The 24,677-nt window shown below is 38.6% G+C and overlaps 1 protein-coding gene across 5 annotated transcripts; it reads left to right on the top strand.

The window, feature by feature from the left end:
* Positions 1–925: 925 nt before the first annotated feature.
* On the top strand, positions 926–24,677 carry LOC131329151 (uncharacterized). 5 transcript variants are annotated; one of them, XM_058362226.1, is made up of 10 exons: positions 926–1,484; positions 5,126–5,197; positions 6,253–6,300; positions 6,368–6,507; positions 6,821–6,952; positions 7,189–7,311; positions 13,662–13,790; positions 14,657–14,874; positions 15,359–15,512; positions 23,769–24,677. In XM_058362226.1, the coding sequence occupies exons 1-10, from the start codon at positions 1,259–1,261 to the stop codon at positions 23,985–23,987; spliced, it is 1,461 nt and encodes a 486-aa protein (XP_058218209.1). In that variant the 5' UTR covers positions 926–1,258; the 3' UTR covers positions 23,988–24,677. The 5 variants fall into 5 exon arrangements, with proteins under 5 accessions (XP_058218209.1, XP_058218208.1, XP_058218210.1 ...); XM_058362225.1 differs by having other exon boundaries at positions 5,096–5,197; XM_058362227.1 differs by having other exon boundaries at positions 927–1,484; positions 5,126–5,208.

The following is a 24,677-nucleotide window of genomic DNA, read 5'->3' as shown; positions in this document are numbered from 1 at the left end:
GAAACAGTTTGTGTGTAAAGAGAATGAGATATAGAGTAGGTGAAGAATAAAATACTATTTGAAACATGCGTGTATACAATTTTGGAACCAATTAACTTATATGGTGTGAGATCCACAAATTTTGATTATTGAAAAATGTTGTTAGTTTTGGTTATCCAAAACCCAAAATTTGATTATTTCTAAGAATGTTGCTACGTTTGATTATATCATTATAAGCCATTTATTACACTAACATTGTTAACTTTAAAAATCATTTGCTTTTAATTATACCACTGTGTATGGCCTTATTGCATATTTTTAGATTTCAATAATATCATAATTTTTGAGTTTCAAATTGTCTTCTTAAAAAATAAACATTTATTTTGGTTTCCGGAACGGAGCCGGAACGGAGCCTAAGGCCCCGTTCCGGAACGGAGCCGGAACGGAGCCTAAGGCCCCGTTCCGGAACGTAAAATAAGTACTTATTTTTTAAGAAGGCAATTTTAAGCTCAAAAATAATGTGTTTACGCAAATAATTTTCCTATCAATATGGATCTTGTTTAATAGATCTCGTCAAGATCTTTAATACGGTGAAAAAAATTTAAAAATTATTTTTCATTTACATTATTTTTTAGTTTGAAAATGTGAAATAAGCTGTTTATTTTTTAAAAAAGTTTCTGGAACGGGCTAAGGCCCCGTTCCAGAACACCTTCTTAAAAAATAAGTACTTATTTCACATTTTCAAACTAAAAAATAATGTAAATAAAAAATAAATTTTCAATTTTTTTTGTACCGTATTAAAGATCTCAATGAGATCTATTAAACAAGATCTACAGTGATAGGAAAATTATTTGCGTAAGCACATAATTTTTGAGCTTGAAATTGCCTTCTTAAAAAATAAAAAATAAGTACTTATTTATCGTTCCGGAACGGGGCCTAAATATCAGATTCGAATTCATCAGTTCCCAAAATTTTCACTCAGAAGTTTGGGTGCTGCCCTAATGCAAAGATTGATGATCATCTCGCTTTGTTTTCAAATCAGATTCATCCTTTGATTCTTACTTCCCAATCTATCCTACCGGTATTTTACCCACCAAAATCATTTCTATTTGCAGATCCCATCGAGTGTCTATCAATTACTCACTAATACCTAGCGTTCGAATCAAAAATTATTATTTTTCTAATTCATAGAAGTACGCTTTGCTTCGCGTTTGGTTTCACTCCTCCACTTGTCTCTATTTTTTAGTTTCTTCTTCAGTTAATTTCGTGGCCTGTAAAAATGGGTGGAGGTGGGGGTAGAGTAGAGGCAGTTAACAGCAAGGGTTGTACGAGGTTGTTTGGTGATATTTCATTCTCTTCTTCATTCAGAAGTATGCGATCCTTTGAGTCAATGTCGTCCCCTGCCTCTACTTCATCCGTCTTGTCTGGAACCCCAGTGGTCGTGGTGGCGAAATCAACGGGTCCCTTCTCCGGTCTTGTTATATGCGTCACTGGATTATCCAAAGGTATATTTATAATTCACTTCTCGCTCTCTCTCTCCCTGTCTCCCGTTCTTTCAAGGAAAATAATGCCATAGGGAGAGCATCCATTTTTGTAAATCCAAATTTGGGTAAAGATTTGGGTCAAAACTCCCTCGATTTGGGTATACCTTCTCCGATGCAAAATCCTTATTTTAATCCGGACAGGGGCCGGTCGGATCCGGGTCGGGTGTACCTGACTCCAACAGTCCAGGTAGGGTGATCTGGTTGCACCGGTGAGTGTCCCCGCAATGCGATACCGAATAAGCATGGGACCGAACACCCAATCATTGCTGGGTTGCACAAAGTTGATCTGACGACCAGTCTGCACAAGAGAGTGACTCGCGGTAATGCCCGAATGATTCTTGAACTCCGAGCGAACCATAACTTGCTCTGTTATGTTCATCCGGTCAGTTACCTTATTTGGCCGAAATGACCATAATTTGTAATCAAATTGGAGAAATACCCATCTTTCGAAACGTATTGTAAAAATAGGCCATCGCGCCTTTTCAAAACGCGTTATAGCGGTTAGGTGCCATGTGGCCACGGTTTGGTTGCCACGTAGGAATCACGCCTTTTGCCATAATAGCGCCTTTTGAAAAGGAGTGATAGTTCTAACCCAAATAGCGCCTTTTCAAAAGGAGCTATATTTCTAAACCCTAACCCTAATAGCGTCTTTTTGATATTTTAACCCTAATAACTCCTTTTGAAAAGGAGCTATAATTCCGACCCTAATCACCCTAATAGCTCCTTTTCAAAAGGAGCTATAATTTTGACCCTGATAACACAATCTCGAAAATGGGTTATGTAACATCCCAATTTTTTTTACACAAAATGTGAGAATTTGTTATCACCAAAGATATTATTAAAAGATTGGAAACAAAGAGATATTAAAAATTCTCACGATTCGTGTTAAAAAAATTAGAATTACTATTAATTTGGAAAAAAATTGGATATAAAAGAGTTCACGAGTACATTGATTAACATAAAATACTTGTTGAGTACAAACTTTTCATATAAAAACATCACATGACATGTAATTTGAATTTCATTTTCCGCATCTTCTCTTGTTGTGACCTTGTTGACCATACTTTCAGCACGTCTGTGGCGGTTGGTGCTCAATCAAATCATCAATTTCATTTCGGATTCGATTCACTTTCGGGCGGCCTCGGCCTCGGAGACGTTCTTTGTCTGGAAGAATTCTTGGCCCATCGTATGGCGCCCAGTAGGCTTGGTCAGGCAGTGGCTTGAATGAGAGAGATCCATACATGGCAATTGTTGTGTCGACCGTCCAATATTTGCCAAAGTAATCAAGACGGTCAATATGCATTTTGTTGCAAACCGCAATAACGTGCGAACAGGGCATTTTCCACAACTGAATCTTATTGCAAGTGCACGTCTTGTTCGTCAAGTCAACTGTGTGTTTGTTGTTTCCTTTGTATGGGCTCGTTCGATTGATTGGTGTATGTACTTCAAACAAGCCCGCTGCCCGGTTGAACACAATGACATCGTGTCCCACTGCATTTTCCCTCCAATGATCGTACTTTTTCTTTGCATATAAGCTGAAATGATTCCCTTTGGCTTTTGTATCCATTGACTTCACCAGCCTATCGTCAAAGTACTCTACACACTTGTAGAAGGTAAACATAACAGTTGCCATGATCGGAAGGTGTTTGACTTCTTTTACGACCCCATTGAAGCTCTCAGAGCAATTGGTAGTTTCGCTGCCGTACCGCCTACCTCCATCGTATGCAAACGTCCATTGTTTTTTGTTGAGTAGGTTAAGTTCTTGATAGATAAGTTCGTTGGCAAACCTTTTCAATCGGGTTAGTTTGGCCTTGAACTTTTTCTTTTGACATTCCATTGCGCAGACTTTGACTTCTTTTCCCACTAATTTCCCAAATCGACGATGATAGTTTGATCCCAAGTGACGGAGACAGTAACGATGATAAGCATGTGGGGGCCTCCACTCATATGCTGAATCATCCTCCAGCCATGACATGAGGCCGGAGTGAGAGACTTACTGTGAGTGAAACGGAGGGTGGAGAGCAGGACGACGGAGAGGGGAGGAACGTGGCTGGAGGAGATCGCGATCGACGTGGAGAGAGAAGGTCGAGCAGATAGGAAGAGAAGGAGGGTTCGATATAAGTTCAAGTGTTGGAAAAAACCTGGATTTTAAACCTATAGCTCCTTTTGGAAAGGAGTTATAATCTATAGCTCCTTTTGAGAAGGAGTTAAATCTGCCTATAACGCCTTTGCAAAAGGCGCGATAGCCTATCTGCCTATAACGCCTTCCTAAAAGGCGCTATAACAATCTGACTAGGACTCCTTCGCCACGTAGGAGTTGGCCTAACCGCTATAACGCGTTTTGAAAAGGCGCGATGGCCTATTTTTACAAAACGTTTCAAAAGATGGATATTTCTCCAATTTGATTACAAATTATGGCCATTTCGGCCAAAAACTCCCTTATCGTACTGAACACACTATTCATTGCTATGTGGCTTGGGCTTACCCCAAGCCGGTTATTCAGGCCACTATTATTTTATGTTTTTCCTCCACATTTTCCCCTCATGTGGGTTTGAAATGGCACATTTGTAAGTACTAGAGTCATATCTGTTTTAGGCACTCATGCTACACTATGAAGCACGGATTCTTCTAGAAGGGAGTCTCTCTGTCTCCCGTATCAATTATACTTTTCCAATACTAGCACATATGTATCTGATACTTCTCATAGTACTCGATCGCTGAGAATCTGAGATTAGTTTTCTTTAAATTTAACTAGTATCAGATACATTTTGGATACTCTAATTTATTATTTATACATCCAAACTTTTGTGAAACTGAGATTGTGATATTTGTACCACAGAATAAGAGGATGAAAGTCTAAATAGATTAAAGAATAAGTTTCTGTACTGGTAAAAGCTTTGTTTTTTTAAATTATTTTTTTCCTTTTTATAGAGAAATATTATATTTAAAGGAGTATCCTTTCTCATAATTTATCGAATTGAGCAGATGTATATTATGTTACATTTGTGTATCCATATCTCATAATAGGCTAATGGTTATTAAAATTGGTTTTAATACCTAAATGTCACTATTCTTGAACTTATGTGTGACATGATTCTAATCTAAAAATTTATAAGACAACCTATTTAACACCTATCTTTGTTGTATCCGTATCCTACTTTTTGGAGCTTTTGCGTATCTTCGTACATTCCTGTCTCCCATACCTGTGTCCATTCTTCATATCTGCTAAATCCTTGTGACATTAACCGTTTTAGCACTCAAATTTGTTGAAGGAAAAGCAGGGAAAAGAAAGGACATTCAAGCAAAATATTTGGTTGGAAGAAGGATTGAAATATTTGTATGGCTTACTCAGAAAATTCAATTTTTGTTTGGTTACCCTTATTGATTTCCTTTTCCTTTTCGTCAATAAATCATGCATCCAACCACTGCATAAGAGAACATCATCTGGTTCACTGTGGCTTGTTGAAAACCTGTGGTGCAGCTTAATTTGGCATTTTGCTTCATCTATGTGTTGTTTTAGATACATATTTTGTCAAGCCTCTTTCGTCATGATTGAGTGGTTAATTTTGCAGCAATTGATGTTTGTTTCGTAACATTTGCAGAATCAAGGAAACAAGTCAAGGATGCAGCAGAAGGATTGGGTGGTCAATACAGCCCCAATTTGCATCCTCAATGTACCCACTTGGTTGTTCAGATATCCTTCTATATTTAATTTTAGTTGCAAAAGTTATTTTTTTAGGACTGACACGTCTATAGTAATGTTCCCTCGGTGAAGATGTTATTCTTCTCATTGGTATGTAGACAAGCATGCATGCCTGTAACTTTGGCAGGATAAAATGGGAATCGTTATGATGGGGATTCTACAGCAAAAGAAATGTTAGGATCATTGCTTGTGTTGCTAACTGACAAAACATTGGCAAAAGAAATGGATACAAGTTTTTATATTGGTAAATGGAAAAAACACTGATAGAGTCCCTCGGCTATAATTGCAATGGAAAAAATACTGATAAAGTTCCTTGCCGATAACTTGGTTGTGTATTCCTTGGATGAATTCCTTCTTACTCAAGTTATGTCAAGCCTACCAAATTTATGTCAGGATGCACTCTCATAATGCTGTCATTGTAGTCTTTCTGTGGATGCAAAATTCTGTTGGTGAACTCTTAACAAATTTCACAGCTTTCGCGGTCACAAGTTTGAGCATGCTCTGAAGCATGGATTGAGAAATGGTCTCTTTGTTGTCACATTTGGATGGTTTGTAGATAGTGTAAGAAGGAATGGTAAGTGGTGTGAATTTCTGTGGTTGGTAGTCAGTGACTACTATTACTCCAGTTTATCACAAAAGTTGCTCCTGCTTCCTTTAACATCTGTGCAACGTGTCTTCGTTTATCCTATCTTCATTAAGCAGATGATATGCACTTGCTGACTCTCATGTCCTTTTTCTGGACAATATTCTGATCATTGTCTTGTTATCCTTTGTTAATGAGTATAGTCTTATGGCCATAAAGCACCCTCTTGAAATATTGAACTGGCAAAAATATTTTATTTTGGCTGGTGGCATACTGTTTATCATATTCTGGCTGGAGTTGAACCTCATCAATGAAATTTAAAGCCAGATCTTATTTTTGAGAAATTTCTAATGTCATGTGAACATGCATTAAACTCATCTACTTTTGTTATGTGAGTAATTGACACTTTCTTGCTTTTCTGTGTACTGTTTTGCATATTGCAGTCAGGTTGAGTGAATCACTTTACAGTGTTGAGGGCATTGGGGAAAATGGTATGCTCATTGATGTATTGAATTGGCTTTCTCGGTTGACTGCTTCTGTGACTTGCTTTCCGTCCAGTTGTAATGCAGGGACATGCCAGGCAATCTCACATGGCTATGGCATTTCCAGAAAAGGAATCCAACAGAAGTCTGGGTTCAACTTTTTCTGGCCTTTCATTTTATATCGATACAGACATTTCCCCTGAGTTGCAGCATAAGGTAGACTTTATTAAGTCCAAACATCACTTGGCAATCTGTTTGTAATTTGATGCCAACTGTTCTGATTTACTTTCATTGAAGCTGTTTAAGCGTTACACTTACATCTAACACAATACATTCCGAAGTACTGGAAAAAAAGAAGTTACACATGTTACTCTGTGTAGAATGCGCCGTATACATTGCCCTACTTGGTGTGAATTAAACTATTGCTTACTTTTTGGTGAGTGTTAGACTAAAACCTCCTGATTCCAGATCAATTAGGAGAATATGGCTTCCTTTAGTGATGGCTTGAGATGTGGATGTGTTGTGGTAGGTTGTGGAGGCAGCTGCTGTAGAAGGTGCTGAATTTGTAGATCAATGGTTCGTAGGTTGCAATGTTAGCCATGTGGTGTGCGAAGGGCCCTCTGTGCAAAAGTATATCGGCCACTCTTGTAATCTTGTTTCAGTAAGTGCTACTCTGCTGCATTTTTATTTGTTATGAAAGAGCATTATGTTTTTGTTTATAGAAATGTAGATTTAGCCATTTAGGCATGTTAGAGAGGATTTTGATGTTTGGACTGGTACCCTATAATGTTGTCCTTCCAGACCACATTTTGTGACATGGTTTATGAAATAGGAAGGGCTTTTTTTCTCTTGCCGCTATCATTACCATATGTTTGAATGTTATCTTATGTCCCTCAGCCAGTGTGGGTTATGAAAACTGCAAGAGAGAAACGTATGCATAGGCTTGTTCACATGTCTGCTGATATGGCTCGGGAGGTTGGAATTATACTTGAGGATTCGCAACATGGTATTTATGGAGAGGTATTTTTTGTACTTGACTTGCCTTTTATGTTCTCAATTTCCTTTCAATTTTACATAAGTAGATGCTAGTTTATTTCAATTCACTATTGTATGGGAATGTATTCTTCTCCATTTAGGGATGGTTGTAGTTGCTTGTGGGCGAACTACTTTCTTACTATGTTGCAAAACAAGGCATTGATTGTTCCTTTTCTTTTTTGATAAACCACAAGAATCCAAAGGCTTCAAACCATGCCAATGGCCTAATTTTCTAAGGAAGACTTGTCTCATCCCACTTACTCACTGCATAAGCGTTAATTCAATTCCAAGACACATAGTCATCGTCCTAGGGCAATGTACCTATGCGTGCAACTTGAGTATCAAATGCTCATGTTTGTTTAGGTAGCTAACCATGTGGGATTGAGTATAGAGAACCTCAATCAAGTTGCTCAGTTCACCCTTTTTTGAAGTTCCTAGGATGATGAGATTATTGTCAAAAGGCCTCCTATTAGAGTTATTGGTTTTCGGCTGTCAAATAGCTTAGTTTTTTTTTTTGCTCGGCGTGTCAAATAGCTTAGTTGACCAACTTCTAGGGTGTTCCAAGACTCATCTATTATGAGGATGGAAAACTATAGCTTCTAGTCTAAAGGAAGGAGATGTCTTCGTACATGGTGATGGAAGAGGCCCCTCAATTCATCGGGCCTTCGTTTGTAGAGGCCATCTGGTGGGACTTGATGAGGACCTATGCTTGAATCTGTACAGGGACAAGTGGCCTCCATTGTCTATCCTAACATTGCACTTGGAAGTCCTCGTCTCTTCATCGTCGAACATTTCATCCAATTGAACATTCATTTGTTGTGCTGCTTTCTTCTTTTTAGTCATAATTTTTACTGTACCATAGGTTTGCTTTTGCCGCTATTTGCTGTGATTTAGGGATGTTGATTGGTATGAGAACTCGGAAGTCGGAGTACATAATTTTTTTTGTTAAAATAACACTTGATGCCTTGTACTTCATAGCATTACGTATTTAAACCCCCTATTAAAAAAATTGCAAAATATCCCCACCTTGCCTACTGGTCCACACCTACCCAACTAATCCCGACTAATTGTCAACAGTGTTTTAAAAATCGACCGGCACTAGGCAATAGCCCTCCGCCGCGCTTAGGTGCCTAGGTGTTTTTCTAGGCATTGAGCCGATTAATCGGCCGCTAGGTGGGCTGGCGACTAGGCAGATTAGGTGGGATTACGCTGCTAGGTATGGCGAGGTGGACGATTAGGCGGGTAAGCGATGTGATTTTAAAAAACGGTCTTGTTAACCTAGGATAATATGCCAATAATTCCAAACAAGTTCGGATATCAATGCATATTTTACGGATATCAAAACACTTTCACAAATGTCAATACACCTTTCTCGAATATCAATGCACATTTTACCAATTATCCTACACCCTTTGGGCGGAGGTTAGAATAATCCTTTAAAAAATTAAGGGCTTTAGTGTCATGGTAATATAATATAAGGGGTTTTGTTGTAGTCATATCTTACTATGATCTATACTAGTCTAATGCCCGTGCTTCGCACGTTTCCGCATGCTCATTGGATGAATTGGTATCGGGAAGTGTTTTGGGTTTTTGTATTGGTGATAGTAGAAAACTATCTACATGTTGTTGACAGAGGAAATGAGGGGAAAAAAGTTATTTAGAAAACTAAGAACATCTTACAAACATGTGTGCCCTTCAATATGTTAACACAGTGTTCAGATATGTAAAGCCCCAATTTCAATCTCTTTCTTATAACTTCAAATTTTGAAAGTAAGCAACTTCAAGGAACTTGGTAAGTACTTGTGTACCACATATATAATGCTATTATCAAGAGTATCTACCTCGAATAAGAAGTGGAGCCATAACGTCTCAACAATTGGAAGCATTCTAGTCGTTCAGGGAGTCGATAGCATATTTTTCAGATGTCAACAGCAAAGGGTGATGCAGATCAAGCCGGGCAAGCTTGCTTGGATCTTGAGTTAGTGTTGCATAAAGAACCATCTTCACAAGCCTAGGGCAAGCTTTACCCTTAAAGCCCCTTTCAACACCCCTGTAACATTAAAACCAATTTTAAGTACAAGCCATCTGTCACATGTTAAATACTTCGCAAGACATTTAGACAAAACTAAACAGGAAATTTGAACAAAAGTTACATTATTATCAAAGATCCATTAGGCCTTATGGGACGCGTTTAAGTATCTATATTAGACTTGTTAACTATGGGTTCTAATACAACTCGTTCAAAATTTGTGATAGCCGGTATGAAGGCACTCAAATTTGAGCAAGAAACAAAAAAAAAAAAAAATCAGAAATAGGAAGTACACATCCAAAACATCGCTCCAAATATCACAAAAGTATATTGACAGCCATCACAAGTTTATGAAACCACCATAATTGGCAATTCACCACGAAACCAACAGTTGAATACATATGATAGGATCTTGGATACCTGATTGCAGTTTTCATCTAAGGTGTATCTAATGCTTGCAACACATATACCAAGGAACTACTGGCACTGACCAAAAATTGTAGCAATGCTCGTGGGGCATGCCCAACGGTGAGGAAGTTTCAACTATTCCAAGGAGGTGAATGGGAATTAGAACTCACGATCTCCTTGTGGTTTTAAGGAACCAAACGTGGAAGGAAAGATGGAAGAGACTTCTGAGATCCCCATCACTGGAGCATGTTAATTGAAGAACAGTGGGAAGCCAGGATTGGTATGCTCCCCTGAGTAATCGATCTGTTTCATCAACAACCTAAAAAATTGACCTCGTCGAAGGATTTTCCAAAGAAACTCCAAAATCAAAAGCAATGAATGTTAAATTGATATCCACTGCTAACAGGTACACACAATGCTTGGTAAAACAACCTTATTCACGTCCATCGTCTTTTCAACCAAGTTTTTCGCCTTCTTCTTGTTTGCCCTCTTCTTGATTGCCCTGTTCTTTTCTTCTTTGTCATCAAATTCTCAATCACTGTTGCCCCGTGGCCCTTTCCGACCAGTTTTTCATTTATCAGGAAGTTAGGTCCCGTTCGGCTAAATAAGCCAACTGGCTTATTTTTTGTCCTTATTCAAATTTTTTCTTATTTGTTAATTTTTCGTCAATTTTTGGAGATTATTGCATCGTCATGACAAGAGGAACCTAAAAAGTAAAAAATTACGATCGAAACCTAATTTTTTTGAATAAAGATACCAATAAGCCAATTTTTTCGTCTTTATTCAAAAAAAAAAAGGATTTCGATCATAATTTTTTACTTTTAAGATTCCTTTCGTCATGACGATGCAATAATCCCCAAAAAATTGATGAAAAACTAACGAATACGAAAAAAAATTGAATAAGAACAAAAAAAAAAGATAGTTGGCTTATTTAGCCGAACGGAGCCTTAGTATACATACATAGCAATATATCCTTAACCAAGCCAAACTTTCTTCAGCAAATGTAGTAGAATGAGAATCCAAGCAAAACAACGGAATACCTCATCATCAGCCCCAGATCCATGCCCCCAGAACCAAGACAAACCAGCAGGCATCAGACCAACCTCACCTTCATTGAACCTTCAGAAATTTACTGAATTGAAGCTGTTGGGTCACATCCTATTGCCTCAACATCACAAACCTTCGACCCTTGCAATGTGGTCATATGCTTGTTTAGAAGGAACCACACACAAGTTGCATTTTTGCCTTCCCTATCTTGAAAGACATACCTTTAGAAGGGATGCTGCTACATCTTTCAATAGCAAAAATTCCGGGAACTGACCATCAATCTGAAAAATTGAGAACTGCTTTTGATTAAAAAATTCTCTCTCGATGATATATAGCATGTCTCACAACCCAAACTTGTGTACAAGACTCCACATACTCATACCTTGAGTGTAGACGATCAAAATGCTGTTTACACGCTGTTTTCCGGCACTGGACGTCCCCCACTGTTTTTCCTCTTTTACAGAGCCTTCTTTTACACAGCCTTTCGTATCGTATTTCGGGCATAACTTTCTCATCTGACGTCTGTTTCACTAGATTCAAAGTGCATTGAACAATGAATTTGGTTCTCTACAACTTTGTTTAGATACTATTTCCCAAACCCGATGTTGGGAAGGCTGCTTGAAATCAGAGTCTAGGAAACTCGAAACACTTTGGCATGATCCTCTTTGTGCCTAAGGACCTCTATACTGTAAAATCACTGCAAACACTTTCAGAACACTTTTTCACACTTATATGAACTAACCACAATCTTTGAAACATATCGGGAAGGTCGACGGTCGGAGTAATATTTGGTTGAACAGAGAGAGAGAGATGTGAGACCATCTTGGCTTTGATTTTTCTTGGTAGAGAAGTCAGACAATAAGTGAGAGAGGAAAATCTGGAGGAAAGTTCTACTCCATGTTCTCCTTCTTTTAAGGGATTGATTTGTCCTGCCCCTGAAACTAAGGGGAAAGAGTTTGTCCTTGAGGTACTGTAGTTACGGCGCAAAAATGTATACAATCCAGAAAACAAGTACAGGTTATTGAGTGAAGGAAGTAAAACATAGAATACCTAAACTACTCTCAGCTCAACACATGCAAGAACAAATTGGAAGACAAATCTGACGAGGACGATTTCATATTTTCATCGCATGCCTTGGCTTACCATCCTTGGTTCTTTTATTACAAGTGTATTGATACACACATTTGTAGTCTACCCAGTTCACTTACACAATCGAAAATTCCAAAAGCCCTAAATATCAAAACCCCAGTTGACTAGAAATTTAGTACTACTTAGTTTCATTTGATTTTGAACTTTGTAATTGACTAGTTATTTGGTACTACTTAGGTTCATTTGGTTTGAACGTTGGGGAACTTTGTATTCTATTCTGCTACTTTCTATACTAACTTCGCCTTATTACTTAGTTTCTATGTTATGTAATGTTTTGTTCTACTTATGTTGTTGTATTTGCTCTCAAAACTAGGGGAGAGGGTAGGAGAATATTTTAATCGTCGACTAATCGGCCTAGGTGCTAGGCGGTGCCCGGCTGCCCGACTAGTACCTAGCGATTTTTTGAACCTTGATCGTCGACTAATCCTGCCTAATAGCTAATTAATTGTCCTGTCGCCTTATGTAACGGCCTAGGACCCTAGTCAAGGCGGTGGACCACCGCCTAGGACCCTAGGCTGACTTTTAGAACACTGCTTTGAACATTAACGACAGATAAACAGAGGTGACCAGGAGCATATAGTCTGTTTTGTGGTGTAGGTATGCTGTAGTGGTTAAACATATATTCCTATGTTCCAGATGGTAAAAGGGTAATGATTGGCTTTATTGGGAAGGCTTCCTGTTGCTGGATTTGAATACATTAGGTTAGGATGTAATGCCTGGAATTTCCAAACATCCGTAATGAATTTTTAACAGTAACTTAAGAACATAAGCCTGCTTAACCATGAATATTGGGTTTAGTCAAATCCCTAGTTAAGATATTGCAAGTCTGATCTGATTGTATGAGAACAACTAGAGGGTCTTTAAAAGTGGAATACAAGTTGTGGAACTGACTAGCTAGGGGATGCCATTGTTCACCTGACATGAAACGCCATCAGCAAAGCCCATAGGAAAATGAAGTTAACCTACCCTCATACCCATTTGCACCCAAGTTAAGAACAAACTAAAGCTCAATTGTATTGCAGACACATCGTATAGTTCTAATAGGCTTGAACTTTTCTTCCAGTACGACTAGAACTAAGAACTCAAAGAGAATAATTGACAATATCCTAAAATAAGACTTATGATCCATACCACGTTTCATCTCCAGCACCTTCAAATTACTAAAGCTTGCTCGGGTCTTGAAACATTTGTAAACAAAAGCATAGGCCTCTAAAATCTATAGTAGGTAATTTCCTTTCTGACTGAAAATGTACTTGATCATCGTGGGGCCCGTAGTGTCAATTGATGTGATGGCAATGAGCTAAGATGGGATATATGTGTATACAAATGATAGCGTATGTGTTCAAAGTGGTTATAAAATTGGTTGCCTCATTGAATTACTGCTCTTGGGGTTTTAGCTAGGACCAGATATCATAGTAAGTTTATAGAACTGAACTGGTTGAGGGTAGGATAGATGAAATCATATGTTGTAAGACGGGAAGTTCAATGGTTCGGCTGATGGATCACATTTGCTCGGGATAGATTATTATCTGTAAACACTAAGTCGCTCTTATCCTTCCGAAGCTCCCAGTACACACTTCTTCTGCACTTACTTTGAGGTGAATGGCTTCCTGCACTTTCTTGAAAAGCTTGTGCCACTTGGTTTATTCGATTGCGACATTTAATTGCTCATGTCTTGACCTTTCTCTTTCTACAATTTTAGGGGATTAACGGGGACATTGGTTCTCAAGCTGCTCCAAGTTCCAGGATTAATGCAAGCCAAGAAGAAAGACAAAAGATTGTGAATTTGGCCAAAAATGGAGTTAGAAAGCGGCGTGGTCGCCGTATGCAGGTAAGTTCTTACTAATTTTTGTTCTTCATTGTTCTTCGTTATCTGTTTGTTTCATGTTATTTTATGTTGTCATAGTTCATTAAGAGGTGTACTGTGATTCTATAGATGTCCATTGTTCATCTATTTTTCCACCTGTTTTTGGTCTTCATTGTTCTTTGTTTTCTGTTTGTTTCATGTTATTTCATGTAGTCATAGTTCATTCAGAGGTATACTGTGATTCTATAGATATCTATTGCTCTATAGATGTCGATTGCATGTCTTTTGATTAGCCCTACCTACCATGATTATTACTCCCCCTAGTTAGAGTTGTGAAATATTAACAAGAACTTGTAGTTGTAAGTTAAAACTTGTGTAAAATTTGGAAATTACTGAATGAACTATGACATTTGAGGTTGAACACCCTTCAAGAAGATTTATAGACTTATAGAACTATGACATTTGAGGTTGAACACCCTTTAAGAAGATTTATAGACTTATAGCATGTGCCCAAGGGATATGCATCCTGCGTCTAGTTCCTCTTTGTTCACAGACATGGGATGTGATGGTGTGCACATTGGCTGTTTCCAAGGTTAGGCATGTTTCACCTTTCTTTATGGCTTAGTATTTTTTTTTGGTTGCTGAGTAGGCATGTTTTACTTATTCAGATAAACTTAGCTGTCTGGTCCGCTGCCTTCCTTCTCATAGTTTAATAGTGGCAGCATATCATTTTCTTGCTGCCTATCTGCCTGCCATGTGTATAGCACAGAGTATGTATCACGTTCTTGCTTGCTACCAAGAAGCAGTTGGATGAATGAATAAGAGTTTTAACGAAGAACATGGCTTTTGACCTCTCTCTCTCTTTTTTTTTTTTTTTCATGTAATTACAGACATGTAAAATCCCAATACGTCCAATAACCCCAATCAGCCTTCTGGATTCAATCTGCTGGTCTATATCTGAGCCAACTTCAACTGCTTCTGTATACACAGACTCATTCATTGTTGAGGATGCCAGCGAGCACCATGCACCTGTATGTTTTGACGCAAAAGGGGATGGGAAAGAGTCGGAATCTGCATTTGTCAACTTCTCTCGGCCGCTAATGGAAAGGTTGTTGAAGTCTAACCTCTCCGATCTCTTCAACATATATTGTTCAACTGGCAATCAAAAATTGAAAGCATGTTATATTCATTTTGCATTTGTAGCTTCTCTATTGCACTAAATCGCAGAATCGTTATCTAGCCATTTATAAAATTATGGTGCAAGAATCACTTTATCTAGTACCCTTCCCTTTTAAACTTTGGATATTGGTACATTCCTGTCTTGTAAAGTTTCAGTATTGCTATTTCATTTATGGAAAATTCTAAAATCAGTCCAATGGGCTGACAATAATGAGTGTGTGAATGTGTATTAAAGGGTGTATAAAGTACACAGAAATACGTCTTTTCCTTGTCTTTTAGTGTGTTTATTGTCAGCCCAGTGGGCTGACAATAGCAAGACCGTTCATTTATTACATTTAGATTGTGAATCACCTATGGACTTGTTTGCTTGTTCTCTAATCAGTTTTTGTTGAAAATTTGTGTTTTGTTTGCAGTGAGAAAACTGAGTTGATATTCAGAAACCAATTCTTTACCATACTGTTTCCAGTTGACCGATTTGCGGAGATAGGCCCTTGTTCAAGGACTTTTGTGAGTGATACAGGTTTTACATGTCTGCAGGTGTTAGATCATATCCATGCATTCTATCAGGTATGTGGAGATGTTTTCTTGTGTCCATTAATATGGACTTGTAATTGAGAAATTGTACATGATGTCTTCTTGATCATGGTAGGGGGTTTATTGTATGTTCCATTAATTTTCCTTTATTGTTAAGAGTGCAGCTTCATTTTTTTTGTTTTTTTTTTTTAAATGTACAACTCAAAGACAACAAACAGGGAAAGGAAAACTAAATCCTATCGAAAGAGGTCCCTGCGATGTCTGCTGCTAGGAGATTGGCTGGAATCACCAATGACGCCATGTGTATTTTTTTTAAATCTGCTAAAGTAACATTTTGTTAATAGGGTAAAGGGGAGGGGATTCCAACCAAAGGGTGGAAAATGCAGCCAGTTGGGAACAAAGCCCAAAGACACCTTAAGGGACAAAGCTCAAAACACCTGTGGGCCTAAAATGCCCAGATCATACAATAAAGCCCAGCCCAAGAAAACCCAAAACTAACTCTAATCTTCTGAGAAAAATCAAAACATTGCCGCCCAATTGCTGCCAGATACCACCTTTAGACAGAAAGAAACCACCACCGCCAGACCGTCATCTCCAGCATTCCACCATGCCACCACAAGCAAACACCACCGAGACGAACCAGAAGCCCAAACACCCAAAAACTGCCACGGAAGCTCGACAGAAGCCGTTAGGTGAAAACCGAGTCACCCAACAGTGAAACCCGGCTGGTGGCCATGCTGGCCAAGCCTCCCAATACCGCCAGATTAACCACGCCACTAGGCAAAAAATGCCAGTTGAACCAGGAGATAACCAATTGGAAGATCATGCCGGGGAAGAAGATGCAGCAGAGAAGAGGTGAAGCGACATCAGAATGACAGAGAAGAGAAATCACAGCCAACGAGGGAAGGGTGTCTGAAAAAAGGGGAGGAGAGGGAGAGAGACATAGGGACAGAGAAACCTTACCGAATCACCAATCCCGTCAGCCATCACCATCCGAGACGCCATCAGCGATCACCGTGAAACCGCCACTTCAGACCCCATAACGACCTGGAGAAACACGGAACGTCAAGATCCAAAACGCCGGTGCTGACCATCTGAACCACCGCCTCCCTCCGTTGCGTACTATTGCCAATCGTTTTGAAATATAGAGAACAGAAAAGATCAGAACAGAACAGGAGGAAAGGAGAGAAAACGAGAGAGGGAAAAGCCCCCCACCCCCCAAAGGAAACCTAATTGTTTACTTTTCTTGAGAGAAGTGAGAGTTTTTGGTTTAGAGAGAGAAAGGAAATGACACCAAGTGTTGATCCTGATTAGCTCTCGAACGTTTATCAGCAACTAGATTCCCTTTTATAACAGTGTGCCCAACTGGTCAATTGCACCTAAGAGTTAGCAGTGTGGTTCCTCTGAGGTGAGTGATCAGGCATTTCTCTTAAAAGAAGAAGCATGACTGCTTCCGATTTTGTCTCAATTTCCACTGAGATGTGATTTGAGCTTTATTACCTCTGTTAGACCCTGAAAGATGGCCCAAAATTCTGATTTTAGGCTGGTGCAGTGAGGAAGCCGGGCCATAGTACCCCGTGATCCTGTAGCCTCTCTCATCTCTGAACGCTCGTTCAAAGCTGGCTTGACCTGGATTGCCTCTGGAACTGCCGTCTGTGTTGAAAACTCTGTTTTTCCTGGCCGTGGAATGTTTCGGGTTCCCAAATCTAATTTCAGAAACTTTCTATTCCTAGCCAATCATGTGAACCATATAATAGTAGCAAACTTTGTACTCCAAGGAATTGGAAGCCATCCACCAAATCATTTGCAAATTGAGTGTTATCCAATCCACTCAAGAGGCTGGAGTGACATTTTGAAGGACCTGCTAATTCCCAAAGTTAGACCAAATGCTCAAGCTATGATCGCAATATCTCACTAGATGTAAGTTATCCTCCATAGGCACATTACATCTGGGGTCACTAGTTTCAATACTCATTCCTCTGATATTTCTTTAGTGATTGGTGAGGGCCTTACCATGAAGGTTGATCCAAAGATAGCCTTTGAGTTTTTTGAGGCAACTTAGTTTCCAAAGCCAATTCAAGCCTGGTTCTGATCTTGAGAGCTGTTGGTAAGCTGATTTCACAGTGACATTCCCATTTTCTGTTATGAGTCCAGCTGCTCCAGCGTGGGGTATCCTCCTGGTTGGTATGCAAGGGAAGTAATCACACTGATCTCATCATTGGAAAGATTGTCGTTCACTAAGTTGACATCCCAAGGGTTGTCCACAGCAATAGTATATCGTTAACCTGAATATTATCAGTAGCCAAAGACATCGTTATTCCATTTTGTGGCCCTGACCTTCATGGCGAGGTTTTCTATCATATTGGTACAACTATAGTTCTGGTCATTTTGAAACACAGATTCAACGACTGGATGGGAGGTCCAAGACTCCACATGGACTTGAAGTGAAAGGGTCTATTCATAAACAAGAAAAGGGTAATGGTCAGAATAACTTCCTTTCAGTAGTGTCAAGAAAGAAGAATGATGTGATGTTGTGGATATCAGAACATCAATGAAGTAATAATAGTAGCTAAATCAACTTCAGGTTCACCTTGTAATCAAACTATTGTAGACCCAAAGTTGTAGACGTCGACATAAGGAAGTTTTATTACAACAGTACTCGCAAAAACTCAAATAAAGCTCTGACTCTCAAAGTCCACCTCTGGTCCCTGCTCGAGCGACTAGATAAGCCACGGGCCGTTTTGAATTGTTCTTCTAAGCTTGTTCAATTCTAGGGCCTCTGCCAAGAGTAATCACTCCTACCCACCTCTAAGTCACTAGCAAGAGTCAACCCATAACCCTCCTTAGGCCTTGCTAAGGACGGTCAAGCAACTGGACGGAAAGCAAGTCACAGAACCAGTCTTCTCTCTCTCTCAAATGCAAGCAAGAAACAAATCCTAGAGTTAGGGGTTTTGGTGTTTTTCTTTTCTTCTCTCTCTCTCCCTCCCCTAGCCGTACAATTCAATGGAAAAGTGGGTGGGGTTTGGTTCTTTATAGGAATGTCCTGACTCAACAGTAAGAAAAAAGAAGAGAAAATGACAAGTGCAAGACATGTCAAATCACTATAAAACTGAGAAAAAAGTAATTGAAATTCAAATTTAATTTGTTCGATCAGAGACGAATCTACTAGAGGGCGTCTGGGGCCATGGCACCTGTGTGGATTCGTTTGTTTTCTTCAAATTTTAATATTAATATTAGTAGTTTTTTGTTTGTGAAGAATTATATTGTTTGAGGTGTTATTTAGATATTAAAATGCTTTAAGAATGTGTTCGTTTGGGTCCCAAAACCCAATTCCTCTCTGCTCATGGTCTCCCATAAGTTTTTTCTTCAATTATTAATCTCATTTCTCCTTCTATCTCTCTTCACTACCTCCAAAACCTCCCTCAAAATATAAACCAAACAAACTATTAGATTCCTGAATCATAAAATTTTAAAATCTTGTTGTTTATAGTCCGGCCGCCATGTTTACAAAGGTCAATACATACGATTATAGTGATTTTGGATTTACTTTGATTTAATGAAATATCATTTTGAAGAAAAGTTCTGTAGTAGGCTGAACATATAGGTTCGGTCAATGTGCTCGGCCGAAGGCCGGGCTTAGCTTCTCAATTCTGTCTGAGTGAATAATCTAGGTCATCGGACTTTTTAGGTTTCGGATGACAAGTTCGGCAATATAGGCGTTCGGATACGAATTACCCAGTTGCCTAATACTGAAAGACAACATTGGAATCTCAAGGGTTCGGACTTCTAGGTTCCCCTAGCATGCCAGCTCGTTTGTCTGATCCTAACTGCCTTACCCCTATCATCAGCTATGATGTCACTTGGGGCAGTTAGGGCGTGAGTTAGTCATGGGGCTTGGCCTTCTATCTTGGGGTCAAGCTGACAGCCCATAGAGAGATTTCTTGAGACGACTACCAATGCAGAGTCACTAGAATAACTAGGTGGAGGAGACATGTGTACAGTTTCTTGTAAATCCTTGTGGAAGAACACATTTTTGACATGGCTTAAATACTTTTTTGGTCCTTATAAAATAGGCTCCGTTTCATTTTTCATCCTTAAAAAAAAAATTTGTTTCAATTTTACCCCTAAAGTTTATGACGCTCTTCAATGTTACCCTTTCCTTCAACAAGTGAATGGAAAATGCTGATGTGGATAACGGAGATTGATGTGGAGGCTAGTTGGCCAAGAGTTCACAAACAAGGCACTGACACACCTTCAATGGGAGTATCTCTTTATTCCTTTATTTCTCAATTCCCCCTCTTTTGCTCCAATTACTACAGTAGCCCCATGACGCATTCCCCCATCTCACCCAGCAACGTAGCTCTCCACCAGGCCACCACGTCGCCTCCATCACCTCTGTTGCAGGGGCGGCTACACCTATAGTTGAGGGGGTCTAAGTGAACTCCTTGAGCTTAAAAAATACATTAAAATTTCATAATTTTTTACAAATAATTTGATTTTTTTTTTTTTCACATTGTCGGCACTAAATTGTTCATGCGTAGCCAAAGTAAAATAAATTTCACTTAAATTTGTGAGTAAGCAGATAATATAGCTTAATAGAATAAAAAAAATGCAAATTCATTTCCAATCAAGATAAATATGGTGTGCTTTGTAAAGAGAGAGCAACAGTTGTGGGTTGTGGGTGATAGCGGCTGTGGTGGCAATGGCTATTGAAATTGTTTAGAGCAAATAAGGGGAAAACAAATGTAGAACAAATAAAGCAATTACACAACACAAAATTATAGGAAAAAACAAATGCTGAACAGGTATTGAAATTTTATTCTGGGTGCTCACATAAAGGTAAATCGTGTTTTTATTAGTATGAATATGGATTGGATCGGTTCGGAATCGGAACATCTGCATAAAATCCACAAGCCAAAGCATCTAGCTTGGTTTACTATTTTTTGGACCGTGACCAACCCAAAGCACCAAGAAACCAATCCAAATTGCAGGTGACTGGATTCACGGATTAACGGGGTTTTTTACTCACCCGAATTGAATTGGAATTGGGTTGGATAGGTTCTGTGGACGTGGTGGTGGTGTGGGTCTTCAGAAATGAAGAGCTAAGATGTTAAACCAACAATTTTAGTATGAGTACTGATAATTTAGTGGAGTGAACAAAATTTTCCTTCTATTTGTTGTCTTTATTTGTATGAAATTACGAGATTACATTCCTAGTATTGAAAAAAAATCATAAGTTAATATACGAATGACAATGTCATCATTTAAATGAATAAAGACGAAAAAGAGGGTATAGTTTTTGGATAAAAAAGGAATGAAAATTATCATTTTTGATGTCGTAAAAAAAATTGCAAACGTGTTCAATTATTTCATGTTACGGTGATAAAAAACAAACTACATATTCAGTTATTTTTTTAGTTTTCTAATGTTTACAAGCTATGTTCTTACAAAACACGTAGTAGTTTTGTTTCCATTTTGTTTACAAAGAAACAGAATCAATGTTTACTTTTCTAATGTTTACAACTATGCACCTTTAACTCTATGGTTTTTTTTTTAAGTGAAGCACAATAAAAGAAAAAATAAAAGAAAAAATGAAGAAGCAAGTTTTTCAAAGGTTTTAATTAAAAAAGAAGAAGAGAGGCTAAAAGAACTATTTATTTTCCCTGTTTGTGCCCCCTTGGCCAAATAGCCTCCACATCAGCATTTTCCGTTCACTTGTTGATGGAAAGGGTAACATTGAATAGCGTCATAAATTGTAAGGGTAAAATTGAAACAAAAGTTTTTACGAGGATGAAAATGAAACGGAGCCTATTTTGTAAGGACCAAAAAAGTATTTAAGGCTTTTGACATCCATCTGAAAAAGAGTCCGTAATGTAATCGAGAAGAGGTCTCGCTGAACATATCTGCCTTGTAAACCATTCGACTTTTGTCAATGAAGCTCTTCTTCCTCTAGATTGACTAGGAGATTGAGATCGACTCAGTGGCAGCTACACATAGTGACTAGAGTGATCCGTGATTAGGGGTGCTAATCGAGCTTAACAAGCCAAATGCAGTATTGCTCAGGCTTGGCTCAACTCCTTATTACAAGTTTTGAAGCTTGGCTTGAGCTTGAGAATTTTTTGAGACTGATTGTTCAAGCTCAGCTCACATTTGAAGTTCTATGGTCATGATAACCTCGGCTCGTGGAATATGCAAGTAAATCTCAAGCTTTTAAGCCTAAGCTTAAGCTCGTGAAGTTCAAAAATGGAAAAACCTATAGAGAAAAAATGGTACAGACTAGGAAACGTACAGAGTAGGTGAAAAGATCTAAATGGAAGGTGATCTCATATCGTGTGGATATTTATTGATTTATTATCTTTACAGTATCTATAGAATGACCCCTTGTTGAGCTTGTCAAGCTAAACACCCATATGCTCAAGCTTGGCTTGAATTTGTAAACAAACAATCAAAAGTGATTGGGTTGGCTTATATTTTTGTTGAACAAGTTTGAAAGAGCCAAAAATAGAGTGGAGCTCTAGCCGAGCTCAAACTATTTGGTTCATTTAGCAGCCATATCCATGATCACTTGAACACCGTCAAAGGAAAAGTGAAGTAAATGGAGAACAATTATGTAGTAGTGTGTTGGTTTAGAATACATCATTGACTACCCTAAAAAATAAAAATAAACACTTCACTACCATAAGATATCTTGGCTAATTGAAGTTAGTAAGGTTTGAAACCTAGTCAAATGCATGGGAGTATACATGGTGTCTACCACTGGGCTACCACTCTACTTGCAAAAGGGAACTGCTATCTTAACCTGCTTCACTTTGCTAAACACCATTTAGCTTCAACCAACCCTTTACAATTCACTTTTATACCTAAGCTCATTATATACAGTATTTTTAAGACTTGCTCATTCTTCTTTGGTTGTGTAACTTAGAAAGCAAAATTCACCGGTTTATTTAGATGCTTGTAAAGATTGTGTTGAACTTTCCAATTGCAACAGTGGAATGAAGTTCTCATAGTACGATATTGTACGAGTAAACTGCATAGTACATCATTGGCAGTGGTGGAGCTAGGATTTTAATCCCGGGGCGGCGGCTTAGTAGACATATATTTTTTTTATTGGAACGTATACTTAAGTATATCATAAGATTTTTGCTTTCCAATTCATTACATTTGAATATTGAAACGATTCTTTAGGCTACATCAAGTATCACGTGGTTATTTTTTATTTATGAAAGAAAATGAGAATGTAAAATAACCGGTTTTTTATCAAATCGAACCAACATTATTAAGATTATAAGTAGCTATACACGAATAATTATCAATAATATTCAAAATCAGGTATATACAAAATAAAATTTTAAAACTCGGACGCTCGGAGAGCTGGGGCTGGGCCCCTTGGGCCCCAACATGGCTCTGCCCCTGTATAGTTGGTTGGTGGTTGTTGATAGGGCACAAAGTAACAGTTTGAATCAACCAGGGTTTGGGAGGTAAGAAGGGGATGGCTGTAGACTATATAGCACTGACACGGACACAGGACGCAACACGGACAGACCAACACGTAAATTTCAAGAAAATGGAAGACACGACTCCTGGGGGGACACGTTAATCTCTTTCATAGTTTTTCATTGAGATATATGTTTTAATAAGACTAATGAGAAAAACACCAAAAAAATAAGTCTTTGATTAGGGGATCTATTTATTGCTTTAAAGAAATGGTAAGCTTTGAATGGGAAGAGTTGAAAACCAATCGTTTGATACAAGTATTCCTCTGCACCATTTAGTGCATACCGAAGGAAGGCTACAATGCAACTTTAACACTTTTGTGGCGATAAAATGCAGTGGTAGTTCAAAAAGTATGAACTATTGATGTTTCTTCGAAGTAATATTCGCGGTTATATTGCTATTGTTGTGAAGTTGTGTGCTATAATAACACAATGGCTTGGTAATGACTGTCGTAGAAAGGTGTAGTTGTGTTCCTTCGAGCAATGTGTTATTGGCATTGTTTTCCCACTTTTAGTAACTTAAAGCACTAACTATTAGGTTTTCCCACGTTTAGTTACACTTTTATGTCGATAAAAAGAAGTGGTAAGCATGACCTATTGACGTGTCATCATAATTTATCTATGGTTATATTTTCTATTGTTGTGGAGTACTGTGTTATAGTATGACAATGGCTTGGTAGAAAGGTGTAGTAGTGTTCGTTCAAGAAATATGTAAAGTGTTATTAGCATTGCTTCCATCGCTGTTGTTACCACAGTGATCTGACCCAAGTCCTCTCTCTGGTATGATTCATTGTAGGAGAATATGTCATGTCAGGAAATAGATGCGGCAATTCACACTGACTCAAGACATGCTGATCAGCTCCGATCGGTGTACTCTAGCAAAGAGACTGAAGAGCGAGGTTATGTGGCATTCAAACGAATTGATTTCTTGGGGAGCCGTAAAAGTTTTGAATTGTTGAAGCGTGTTAATGGGGACAACAATAGTAATGTCTATGAGCTGCTGATTAGAGCATGAAACCATACTCTACTCGTGTTCAAAGCCTTGTGTGTCCTGGGAATTGGTGGTTATGAATGCTCGTGATCTATTAGAATGGCAACTGCGCCATGCAATTAGATAACATTTCACAGCTTGCTAGAACAATTGGAAAGAATGAGGAATCCAACCACAAAAACAACAAACAAATAGAGTAATCTCAGGAAAGAATGATATCAGGTCGGAAGGGATATTGGATATCCAATTCTGATTGAAGAAATCTGAAACTAGGCGAAGCGATCCATTGAGCAGCTGTATTAGCTGTCCGACGAATCCTGTAATGCTTCAAATCCATGTCTGAGGCAAGGTATCTTGATGTGTCTTTAACAATGGCAGAACATCCCATGGGCCACAAACTCTGTAATGCTTCAAATCCATGTTGAAGGCAAGGTATCTTGATGTCTTTAACCACGGCTGAGCATCCCGTGGGCCGCAAACTCAGACACTAAGCAAGACTATCAAAGCTGCTTCATTGTGTAACCTAGTACCTACTCGGCCAGTTACTTTAGAATAAGACATTTTAATTTCTGCTTTTCTGTGTTATAGAAAGATACTGAAGGCATCGACGATCAAAAAACTGATTGTTTATTTGCGTATGTACTCCATCGTATTGATAATGAGCAATTGTCCAATGATTCAAAGTTAATGAACTTGCCGAGCGCAATTGTACAA

This window comes from Rhododendron vialii, chromosome 6a (genome assembly GCF_030253575.1).
Source record: "Rhododendron vialii isolate Sample 1 chromosome 6a, ASM3025357v1".
Taxonomy (NCBI): domain Eukaryota; kingdom Viridiplantae; phylum Streptophyta; class Magnoliopsida; order Ericales; family Ericaceae; genus Rhododendron; species Rhododendron vialii.
The sequence above is the reverse complement of the archived record's forward strand: the minus strand, read 5'-3'. Positions and strand labels throughout refer to the sequence as shown.